At 39.6% G+C, this 12607-nt stretch overlaps 1 protein-coding gene and 1 long non-coding RNA gene across 3 annotated transcripts; one reads left to right on the forward strand and one right to left on the reverse strand.

Moving 5' to 3' along the window:
• Positions 1 to 222: 222 nt before the first annotated feature.
• Positions 223 to 10328, reverse strand: LOC137038167 (uncharacterized). 2 transcript variants are annotated; one of them, XM_067412616.1, is made up of 8 exons: positions 10243 to 10328; positions 6038 to 6153; positions 4339 to 4508; positions 3938 to 4068; positions 3280 to 3499; positions 2857 to 3047; positions 2590 to 2634; positions 223 to 1222 (listed from the first exon to the last, which is right to left on the reverse strand). In XM_067412616.1, exons 3-7 carry the CDS (start codon positions 4424 to 4426, stop codon positions 2590 to 2592), a joined length of 675 nt encoding a protein of 224 aa, XP_067268717.1. In that variant the 5' UTR covers positions 4427 to 4508; positions 6038 to 6153; positions 10243 to 10328; the 3' UTR covers positions 223 to 1222. The 2 variants fall into 2 exon arrangements, with proteins under 2 accessions (XP_067268717.1, XP_067268715.1); XM_067412614.1 differs by lacking the exon at positions 10243 to 10328 and having other exon boundaries at positions 6038 to 6304.
• Positions 1494 to 2380, forward strand: LOC137038168 (uncharacterized). The gene is made up of 2 exons (XR_010897405.1): positions 1494 to 1666; positions 2169 to 2380. It is a non-coding gene; the product is annotated as an uncharacterized lncRNA (long non-coding RNA).
• Positions 10329 to 12607: the final 2279 nt, after the last annotated feature.

Consider the following 12607-nt stretch of genomic DNA (forward strand, 5'->3'; position numbering starts at 1 on the left):
ATAAAAGCAAATGCTGTCAGTAGAGTGTATGGATCCTGGCCATCTGCAGATGGCATTTATGGCAGCTAAAACTTTGATTTTGATATTGCTAGATATTGTCTGGGGAAGACATTGAGCAGGTGGATTTAGATGGATTGTTCCTGGGTTTTAACTCCCTCGATTGAAAAGGGAAGAGGCTGGAACAGAGAGTTTTCAGGTGTGATTTTATTTTTTTGTCTGGAGCATTAGGCTATTATGGAGTCCTATAGATCTGTGAATGAGTGGAGATGGCAGCGGCTCATCTTCTCAGCACATCACATAATGTGTCTGCTTGCCTTTGTGTGCAGTGATATCATAAACTAATTTAATTATAGGCTAACAGGTGCTTTTGGCTCGCCAATTTTTTCTTTTTTTTCTGTAGTAAACCAACACACACAACAACAACACCCACACACAGAATCAAACACATTTATAAATGAATCTAGGTCATTAACCCTGGTCTATTAAATACAGATACAGATGTATTCATTTCATTTATTTAAATACTGTAACTAAATCTATTACAAACTGTTTTTGTAAATTAAAATAAAAAGACTAAAACTGAAACAAAATAAATCTAAATAGAAATATATACAATATATTACAATATATATATAAAAATGAAAACTAAATATACAAAAATAACAGCTAATTCAAAATATTAATAAAACCTATAATAGTATAGGCCTACACATAATTCTAAAATAACGGTTAGGAGGGGTTTGCATTTACAGTGTTTAACTTAAGATCAATTATGTGTGAAAACACTTTTTACTCTTAGTTTACCCAGAAATGACTTGCCCTCCCTTTTCATTTTATAAAAATAAATCTTCTTCTATGAATTATGTAATTAAAGAGTGCATCATGACGTTCAGCCATTCAGAAGTCAGAAAAACTGACCTCTATGGTGCTTTTCACTTCTTAGAGTCTGATAGAACGCTGTTCTTTTAAACAGTACGGGTTTGGAGCAATATATGGTTGAGTAAATAATTGTCATTTCTGGATATTAATATAATGGATATAAAGAGCCTAAGTATACGGTTTCAGCATGACTGTCATATTGAGTGTATTATTCACAGGCAAATTCATATTAATTATTAAAATGATAAATGAATAAATCATCCAATGGTCTTTTCACAGGTTCGCAGAACATAAGGAAAGTATAGAGGATATGGAAACAAACAGAAGGTGATGGTGGTTGATCTTAACCCTTTAAAACCGAACGTGTCGTCGACGACACAGCCAACCAAGCTGTATTGAAGTTACCGTAACTCTTCAACCCTTTGCACTATCATAATAATTTAAATTGCTCCTGAAAGTAGACATCCTGCGCTTTCCGCCTATATACGGCTTATTACGGTAATGTCATGTTTTCCATCGGCAAATCACCGCGGCTTTCGGGGGGGAGCGGGAAGGGGCGAATAGAACGGAGATACAGAGCGCGGCAGAGTTTTATAGGATTTATAGATTTCAAAACACAATTAAAAAAGGACAAAAGCATGGTGAAGACAGTGTATACAAGATAGGAGGCTATTGAGTTTATCTTTGACACTTGGAAAGCGGCTGAGAGGGACTCTTCAGACCCAGAGACTGCATATTCAGATGTTGAGGAGGCATTTGTTGCTACCCTTGATCTAGACATGGATTGGTAAGTGAAGCTTGTCTTTTCTATGCTGAAACTGTGAGAAATGTCGGTGAAATAAGCATAGATTCAATGTTTTAGTTAAAAATATCCCTGTTTCATGCATCATAGTGTGTGTGTATGTGTGTGTACACGCGCGTATGCGTTGCATGTGTCGTTCATGTGTTTACATGCACTACATTCATGTGTTTGCGTGTGTTCAAATGTGTTTGCATGCATGTCGTTCATGTGTTCATGTGTTTGCATGCATGGCATTCATGTGTTTGTCTGTGTTCATGTGTTTACATGCATGTGTATGTGTTTACATGTGTGTGATGTGTACATGTGTGTGTTGGCATGTGTGTAAGTAATTATTTTGTATTATTACGTCATTGTTATTTGGTTGCATTTATAAGTGTTTATTTTGTTTTTTTACAATTTTGCTTTAATGTATTATTTTATAATGGAAAATACATTTATGCATATATTGTGAGTTTGTAATACAAGCTTGTTTTGTTTTTTTCCCCAGTGTGGCTTGTACAAAAGCAATCGAGCCCTCCACAACACCACCTCAGAGGGGCCATGGGGTAAAGAAAAAGGCTCCTGAGTGAAAACTCTGCAACCCAGTGTCACAAAAAGACTTGTATATATGTATTATAGTTTATTCTTCAAGTTTAAAGTGTTAGATTCTTTCGTTCAGTGGGTTTCTGATTTTTTCTCAATAAAAAGCAGTAAAATGTATTCCCATTTTTGCAGTTTTTGCCTATTTAAATTCTATTTTCAAACTTACCATATACAGTGAGGGTCAATAACTGTAATTTATTGAAAGCCAGTTGTCTTCTGAAAAAAATAACACCTTGCACTTGAGGATAGCACATTGTGTTATAATTCTACAGTCAAAAAAACAAAATATGTGAAAACGCCCCTTTTTAGCTTTAGGTTCTAAAGGGTTAAGTATGTCGTCTTCTTCTAAGTTCTCTGATCTCATTAAAAATCTGAAAATAGAAAGGTTTAATTACTTTTACAGCTTAGAAATCATGTTCCACATTAAAAGCTAAAGCATCCTTGCTATGTTGATTCAGCACAGTACTAAGACCTTTAGTGCTCTGTCTCTTTGGGTAAATCTGCTGCAGTGCTGAATTACTTAATTACTTCTAATAATTCAAATCAAATGCAAAAAGAGATGAGGTAAATCAGCTACATTTACAAATACTTACCCATATGCTCACAGCACTGAGGATGAGTTTACTCAACGCTAGTCCTGCACAACCCCAAAAGACGGTTAAAATAAAGAGCTCCGATTCATTATCCACACGAGTCAATGGGATGCTGTTGTTTGCCCACGACGCATTCATAAACTTAGTGGTGGAGAAATCAAAGATAATGGGTAAAGGTGTTGACACACAATCTGGGGAGACAAATAGATCTGTATTATCTCAGCAGAAAAGATCTACACACAAATTACAGATTTGAAACTGAAAATCCATATGCCGAAACTGATGTTTTGTGTAGTTAGCCAAAACTGTGTCACCATTTCAAAACATCAAACAAAATACAGTATGTATGACATCATGCAAAAATATGATTTAGTTCATTTTTTTTTTTTTTTTTTTTACATTTGTTTATTAATAGTGAAATACCTGAGATATTCAGACTAAACTGTGTTTGACAGTTCATTCCTCCAGCCTTGGCTCTAGTTAAACATGTGTAGATCCCAGAATCTGAAGGAGCAACTTTCCTTAAGACCAAGGATGTGTTTTTAACCGGTGACACAGAATCATTGTGCTCATCAGTTTGGATGACATTTTCTAACCTTTTGAGGATTGTCATTGCAGATTTGCCACTGCTGTTATTGTAGACCTTTTAAAAAGAGAGAAAAAGATTTAGATATAGAATAGATTTAATTTGATTAATAGCCTAATATTAGTGTGTAAATGGTATGTTATTTCACTGCAATGTCCCTATATGTTATTTTCTGAAGAAATTTAAAACACAATAACATATATAAGAGGAATGGGTGTAAAGGAAATGTGTGTCAGCAGCATGTTTCCTGCTTAAAGCCGCAGACGTTATAGCTGAAGGCAGAACACATTTCACTAAACTGCTTTTCCATTAAGCTTCTAATTTTCCATAGAAGCTTAAATATAAAATCAAATAGGCTATCAATTTGGTTCAAGCCTTGCAGTTAGACATGTGAACGACATGCGGTGTTCCTCAAATCAATGTGACTAGATGTTTGAGAATGTTTACCTGTACATATCACATGATTTATGGACATACCGGTATGTCATTACTCACCTTGTACCATGTAAGAGAGGTGTAGTTCTTGCAGTTTTGAAGGGCAGTACATGGCAAAATTATGTCACCTCTGCAATCTGCAGTGACGACGGTGAGTTCATCGTTGCCGACTACTATACTGAGGCTCAACGCTATAACAGACATTACAGAGCTAAATCACTACTGGAAAATAGTCAACAGGACAAAAGACTATGATGTATCTACACTTTAGTTGCTCGTTTTTTGTTTTGTTTAAACATATATTGTAATACACACTTGTTACATGATAGAGCTTTTGCATTATTATTGGCATTTACTGCTTTGTAACTTATAGCAAATGTTAGAATTTGAGGGGCATGTTTAACCCTTTACAATTAACTGAAAGCTGTGAGTAAAACAACAAGTAGATAAATCTTACTTACCCAACACTATCAAGCGAATCATCATTGTATGATGCAATGCATGAACTTCCTCTGAAGGGCTGCTTCCCACAGTTATCAAGAAACACATCAGAAAACTGGGTTTGGCAATTATGTCTTGCGGTTTCGTCCCCCCTGCTCGTTTTAACCATGTTGTTTTATTGCAAAGTAGCCTGTTAAAACAATTATTTGTAAATTGATTTGACGTCACATACATTTTAAAGGAAGCTGAACCATTCGTATAGGCTGCTGTAACGGTTCACAGGACATATTTGTAGTTGTGGAATTCATTTTTATAGAAATATGAAAAGTCCTGAAATAGCCTAACCCCGTTCATTACGGTATATTTTGCCTTCTTTGAGCCTTTAAGCAGTGCGGGGCGATTTTGATCACACGCTCATTATTTACCCTACGCAATATGATATCTATGATATATCATTAAAAATAGTGGTGGTGTTTTTCCTTTTTAAGACTGACACTATAACAAAACATTGAAATTTATTTGTGTTTTTTAAGTGTGTTGCCTCAAGGCAACATTGTAGCTACCACAACGGACAAATTGAAACATTGGACATTTTCATGTAGAAAAATTACATTTATTAATCCACTTGAACAAACGCATTTATATAGTTTTTTATGTATTAAAATTCTCATATTTAATAAAAAGTAACATTTCAAATTCAGCCGTTGCAGCATTGTACCACAGTTGTGGAACACAACTACCAAATCATCCTCATATCAAGTTATCATCTCTATCTTCAGTCTCACCCTCACTCTCTCCATCATGACCTTATCTTCCTCGTCCCAGTTTGACACATTATTCTCACCCTCATCAACCCGGCAGTTGTGTTTTTATACCTTTAAGTTCTATATAAAATGTGCAGATTATAATATGTGCAGTTATAGTGTGTGAATTACTATTCTTATAAGTGCATTACGAAATCATACAAAAAAGCAATATTTATATAATTCAAAATCTTTTCCTTTATATCCAACATAGTCTGGAATAGCCTTATGGGATTCCATTATAGTACAATGTTGCCTTGAGGCAACACAAAGTTCCCTTTTAAGGGCACTCGTGCTCTGTCAAATTCTGCGGGAACGCCTCTGTGTGATTGCGTCATGAAACACTCATGAAATCAGTCTAATGGCATGACAAGACGTCATAGGCGGGTGACGTCATTGACCAGGAAACTATAAAGCACCCCTAAACCAAACAGTGTCAGCTTCTGTACCTTCACAAGTGCTCTATGTGAAATTTTGTCTATTTGATGTGTTTGTCTCATATATATATATATATATATATATATATATATATATATATATATATATATATATATATATATATATATATATATATATATATATATATAAATAGCGAGTCAACAATTCAGACAGCGTGTTACTCCCTGCTCTTGCTACATCACAGGTGGGGATACACAAACTCTGTGTAACGTGTTTGGGACTGGAGCAGCCATGCCTAGGCAGCTCTTGAGGGTGCTGGCTGTGAGCATTGTGAGAAACTGGCAATGAAAACTCTCTAATCGCACCGAGCACCCTTTGAGGAGGCTGCTTCGGCTCGCGTGCCTCAGGGCTCAGGCACAGTGCTGCCGAGGCACAGTGGAGGCTCACGTCTTGGGGCTTGCAGATGGACCTGTGGAGTTGGGGTTAGACACGGGTGATCCCCTATCTCTGCCCTTACCTGTTAAATCTGATGCTTCAGTTCGCGGATCAGAACCACATGCTGCGGTTTCTTCTGCTTGCGTTGAAGCACAAGTGCAGCAGCACTCCAGTTCTGAGGAATTGGATGCTGTGACCCTGGAAGTAGTAGAAAATAAGGAATTTTCACCATCTCACACACACACATACACACACACAACTGCACAAGAGGGAGCAGCGGAAGCAGCCCAGCCAGTTACGTCCTCCTCTCATACAGCCCAGTAAAAAGAGAGCATGGCTTCCCATGCTCCCCCCCCCAGAGAGACTGGGGGTTGGGACAGCACACTCAGCAGAGGTCTTCCCAAGGTAGAGCAGATTTGAGGACTGTTATTATCTCTACAAAGGTACTCGACAAAGAAGTTCTGACGACAGAGGTGTCAGTCTTCTGATGGCAGTCCCCTCCAGAGGGGAACCGGTGCATCGAGGCGCCCTTCTCCTCTCGGTGCCATCAGGGGGCTGTTCCACCAACCCTGCCACTTCTGGTGCTCTGGGCGCAGCAGTCCTCAGTGAGTACAAATCTCCATGTCGGCCCAGAAACATAGCGGCATGGGGAAGCTCGCACCATCCACGGAGGATTCGAAGTGGGTCAGTTCAGTTGCTTCCTGCCTGTGCTCCATTTCAGGACACAGAGGTGACCGCTCAAGTAACACCAGAGGCCAGCCTCGAGAGGCTGGTTACCTTAGTAGATTTTCTGGCAGCGTGGAAACTTCTGCCAAATATCTCAGATAGGGTCCTGGGTACAATAGAAAAAGGGTACAGAATTCAGTTTGGTTTACACCCGGCCAGGTTCAATGGGGTAGTACACACTGTAGTAAACTCCGAGCAGGCTCTGGTTATGGAAGGAGAAGTACAAACGCTTCTGCAGAAAGAGGCTATAGAGAGGGTTCCTCCCTACAGCAGAGTCAGGGTTTTACATTCTAGATCTGCATCAGCTAAATCGAGCAGTCAAAAAAATAAATTCAGAATGCTCACTCTGAAACAGATTGTGTGTCAAATCAGGTCAGAGGACTCACGATAGACCTAAAAGATGCATACTGTCATGTCGCCATCCTTCCACAACACAGAAAGTTCCTCAGGTTTACTTTTGGGGGCGATGCTTACCAGTATCAGGTTCTTCCGTTTGGCCTAGCACTATTGCCTGCACATTCACGAAGTGAGTGGAAACAGCTATGGCTCCCTTGAGACTCCAAGGCATTCGAGTTCTGAATTATATAGACGACTGGCTCATTGTGGCACAGTCAGAACATCAGGTGGCTCAACATCGGGATGCTGCGCTCGCTCATATGAAAACTCTGGGGCTGAGACTAAATATTAAAAAGTGTATTATCTCCACAACAGAATAACTCTTTTTTGGGCCTAGTATGGGACACAAAGACCATAAGGGCCTGTTTGGCGTCCACCAGGGTAAAATCAATCCTGGAAGCAGTGCACATAATAAGACTAGGCCAGTCACTCACTGTAAAACCGTTTTAGAGACTTCTGGATTTGATTGCAGCAGCGTCCAACATGATACATTTTGGCCTGCTGTAAATGAGACCCTTACAGTGGTAGCTAAAGACCAATGGATTCTACCCAAGGGGAAATCCGATTCGCATGATCAAGGTCACACAGCGATGCCTTCGTGCCTTGGTTATGTGGAAAGATCCTTGGTTCCTGTCCCAGGGACCAGTGCTGGGAGCTCCAGGTCGTCACGTTATAACGACAGATGCATCCCTCACTGAATGGGGGGTGATGAGTGGTCACTCGGTTCGGTGTCTGTGGAGCAGCCATCAGCTCTCCTGGCAAATAAACTAGTTGGAGTTGATGGCCATGTTCCTGGAACTCAGGCACCTTCTCCCAGACCTCAGGGGCCATGTGTTGGTTCGCACGGACAATACAGTTGTGGTCTCCTACATAAATCGCCTGGGGTGATTACAATCACGCCGACTTCTAGTTTGGGCCCACGGAAAGTTGCTATCAGTTTGAGCATGTCACGGTTCATGGATTCCCTGTCTCACTCTTGGGTGCGTGTTGAATGTAGGTGAGGGCGGAGCCTGGGATTGGCTCATCACGCACCTGTGGCTGATCACCTGCACCAGCTGCAACTCATCACCTTCACCCTATTTAGTCTCTCTGTTTCTCTCTTGTCTTTGTCAGAGCGTTGTTGGATGTTTCCCCTTGTGTCTCCGTGTTGGTTGTCGTTTCCCCCTTCCGTGAAACGCTGGATCCCTTCCCGGATTACCTCTACCGATCTCCCGAGTCACAGCTGCTCACAGCCTGCCCGTGTCGCCAACAGAGCCTCTCTCACTGCTCCGTCTTACCCGGACTTCAGTGTTCTGAGTTTTGACTTCTGTGACACTATCTGTCAAATTAAACTGAGTTACTTGCAATTGAATCCTGCCTCTGTGAATCCGTTACAGAGCATTGTATATTCCAGGGTATCTAAGGCGGCAGACTCCCTGTCGAGGCAGGAAGTGGTGTCGGGGAATGGAGACTCCATCCTGAGGTGGTGGAGCTCCTTTGTGGCCGATTCGGTGAAGCTCAGGTGGATCTGTCTGCGTCTTGAGAGACCGCTCACTGTCCCCTATATTATTCCCTCACGCAACCATCTTTCCTTGAGGTTCTTCCGTGGAAAATTCCGGTCAGGGAGGACCTTCTCTCCCAGAGGTCAGTTCTGCATCCATGTCTGGAGTTGTGGAAACTGTGGGCCTGGCCTCTGTGGGGTCTCGGCACATAGTACTCTGAGGCTAAAGCCCAAGCTATACTTCTGTGTCAAGTGCACGCAGAAGGTATGGTGTACCATACACATATACGCATTACATACGGTGTACCCTGATGCGCACCTCTCCAAAAATGTAGCTACGCGTCAATTCTATGCGGACCGCAAGCGCCGTGATTGGTCTGCCAGAACCCCTCTCTCATTGTGTAAATAAATAAATAAATCTGCAATAGGAGTGCGTGTGTCCAGAAATGATAGTTTCATCCTGATTATCTGCTATATAACACAATATTTTGTAGTGCAGAGATTCTTTATGTTACTGAATAAATACATAGATCCGCTGTGTATAGTTTATTTATTTTCTTATTAAAACCAAATATGTTAATAAGTGATTGTATATCAAGAACAGGGACATGCAATGACAGTGTAATCAAGTCACTTCTTCAGCGTTTGCCTTGAGACTGGGGGTTACCAACAACATGCCTGGGGACACTGCCCACAAGCGGTCTGCATGTGTAATTGCATATTGACGCTGACAACAATGCAGAAGTATAAATGAAAACCAACATGTAACTTGCGGTGTAGAGGATACGGTGTAGGTCCAACGCAGAAGTATAAATAAGCCTTAAGGCCTGCTCAAGGGTGCCGCCCTGGGATTTGGCCATAGTATTAGAAGGTTTAGCCCGACCCCCTTTGAGCCAGTTGAGGAGGTGCCAGATAAATTTCTCACGTTAAAAACTCTGTTCCTTCTTGCTATCTCATCCTTTAAAAGAATCTGGGATCTGCAAGCGTTGTCAGTTGCTCGCTCTTGTCTTGAGTTTGTGCCTGGTATGGTGAAAGCGTTCCTGTTTCCGAGAGAAGGATATGTGCCAAAGGTCCCCACTAATGTGGCAGGCCCAATAATGCTGCAGGCCTTTTATCCACCTCCATTCCAAAACCCAGATCAGGAGAAATTAAAACGGCTCTGCCCAGTGAGGGCTTTAGATGCATATGTCCACAGAGATGCCCTTTGGCGCAAGTCTGATCAACTGTTTGTGTTTTTGGTCCCAGAGTAAAGGGAAGCCCTTTGAGTAAATGGATAGTCGATGCTATTTAACTCTCATATGAGTCGGCCGGTCATCCTTCACCACTAAAGGTCCAAGCCCACTTGACTAAGAGTATGGCTGCTTCTATGGCTCTGTTGTCAGGAGTTTCGCTTCAAGAAGTATGTGATGCGGCAGGGTGGTCCTCTCCGTATACATTTGTAAGGTTAAATAACCTGGACGTGGCCTCTACTCCAGGTTTTCGTGTGTTTGTAGTATAATGAGCATTACGAGACGGTGAGAGGGAGCGTGGCCTACAAACTCCTTGTGAGACTTGAAGCTGGCTTCTGATGTTGAAACTGCAAACTATTCTTAAGTAAATTTTTCTTTTAATTAATTACACTCCTGACTCTTGGTCTTTATTATTTACTACTGGTCGTGGGTCATAAACCCTAACAGGCTGCTTACCTCAGTTCTTAGGAATCACATTTGCTGAGAAAACTCCTTAGAAAACCCTTGTGTGGGTTTGGGAATGCTGTCTTGTTTTGTCACCCATTCAGGATCATCTTAAATTTGTTGTTTCATTGCAATGTAACTCTAATAATAATAATAAAAAATACTATTATTATTATTATAATAATAATAAACACTTGTAAATTGTTTTGATATCAAATAGTCTAAAGAAAATTCAAGGAAGCTGAACATACTCATATTGTACAGTAGCCTGACAGTAAACACAGGTGTTCAATATGTAGCCTTGTTATGGAATTCAGATTTACAGAATTATGAAAGTAACACTGTCCTTCAGCGACACCAGTCAATAAAGTATAGTCTATTTTGCCTCATTTGTGCCAATTGAATCCACGCGAAAATGTAATGATTGACTCATTTCCCTGTCCTTGCGATTATGCCCACCTATCATGTTCTTTTCATCACTCTGATTGGCTGCTAACTGTGTTAATCAGCAATACCTGCATGCTCGCAACCTATCCACTAGAGATAAACAAAATGATCCGAAGCCGTGAGTCTGTCTGAAATCGCGTACTCGTACATAGCAGTAAAGGGCACTATCATAAATGAGTGAATGAAATGGAGTGAGCAAATTCGTACGGCAAAAGAGTAAACAACTCACCCCCTTCGATATCATCACTTTTTGTAGCCTAAAAATTAAAATGAATTTGAAATTATTTATAGGTCTACATAGGCTACATATTCAGCTCAGTCAAATTAAAGAGCATCTCCACCATCATTACACTTGCAGTGTTTATTAAAAATGGCCATTAAAAGTTACAATTAATAATAAATAAATAATTAAATAGCTTGGTGACAAAAAACAAGAAAAATTGCTACTTCATTGATGTATTTACATTGGCTTAACAAATACATTTTAGTGTTCTTTTTTAATAAACATTGTTATTTTAATTACTGTAGGTATTATGTAGCAAAAATACAACACCTAGTTTCTTCTTGATATGTAAGATGCTGTTCCAGTGGTCTCCAACATGGCGCCACTACCAACTCTTTTTGATTGCGCGCTGTCATTTGCGTTGCGTATAAGAAACGTCAAGTGGCAAACACTCCAAAAATGGACAGAAAATCATTTGATGTGCGCAGCAAGGACATTAAAATTCAACACAAAGTTCTCTACCTCTGCTATGACTCTGTGATTTAAACTAGTTTAAAGCCAGACGAAACAGCACTGACATTATCAACATATTAATGCAAAAAACATTATTCCGAGAGGTTAGAAGACATTTCACTCCACAACTCATGAATTTAGGCTAATGTATAAACCAGCTGTTTTGGCAGAAATGTTGTGTATATTCATAATTGAAATGATGTTATTATAGTATATAATTATTATAGTAATGTATACATGTTTTAAACGTGTTAGAGTAGTGGAAAATAATTACAGTAGGCCTAGTTTTTTTACACTAAATGTTTGGACTACTGTTTTTAATAACATATAGGTTTATAGAAAACAATTGAAGAGCCATGCATGGCTTTACCTGTGTTACTGTGATCTAAACATGTATACTAAGGAAGAACAAATGGAAATTGTAATGAGAAAATAAAAAAGCAAGGGGTCCCAACTCAGTATTTAATAGTTCAAATTTACAGATATATCCAATATAAACACATTTTTGCAAATCTGTGGAAAAATATACAACTGAAGGAAAAAATAGTTAGTCTTTCATCATAATTGTATACCATGAGTTATATGATTTCATCAGTTTGCACAATTTTTTTCATAATATTATCTTTCTTAATCATTTTATGTGTCAGAAACACGATAACAGCACAAGCCATCAGACTCAGCACACATACGGCGGCTATGATGACTTGATGATTGGTAAACAGTTCGTCTTCCTTACTGCTTACCGCTTGCAGTTGAGGCTTTATGCAGTCTAAGCACAAAAACATACACACACAACATTTTTAGTTCACACGTTTAGTTAACATCACAACTATCATTTAAAGATTGTTCACCCAAAAAGGAAAATTCTATCATAAATTACTCACCCTCATGTCATTCAAAAAAAAATTGTTACATTGATCAGCAGACATAAACAGAACCTGCTTGACCCACGAGAACAAACCTCATTAGTTCTTGCAGAAGTTCAAACGTGCTGCGTAACACACGAGAATGAGCCTCATTGCTTCTCGCACGTCAAGTGAACGTTCTTACCACAACTGCGTTGTCACAACAAAAGCTGCAAAACATTTTAAAACGGAAATGGTGGTGTGTTGAACAACCTGTATTGATTATGTAAGAGTTGAAACTATGGCAGCTGAGAGGGCCATTCTTTTTTCTAATTTTAACTTTTTTAAT

The sequence above is a fragment of the Pseudorasbora parva genome, chromosome 13, assembly GCF_024679245.1.
Source record: "Pseudorasbora parva isolate DD20220531a chromosome 13, ASM2467924v1, whole genome shotgun sequence".
NCBI classification, from domain to species: domain Eukaryota; kingdom Metazoa; phylum Chordata; class Actinopteri; order Cypriniformes; family Gobionidae; genus Pseudorasbora; species Pseudorasbora parva.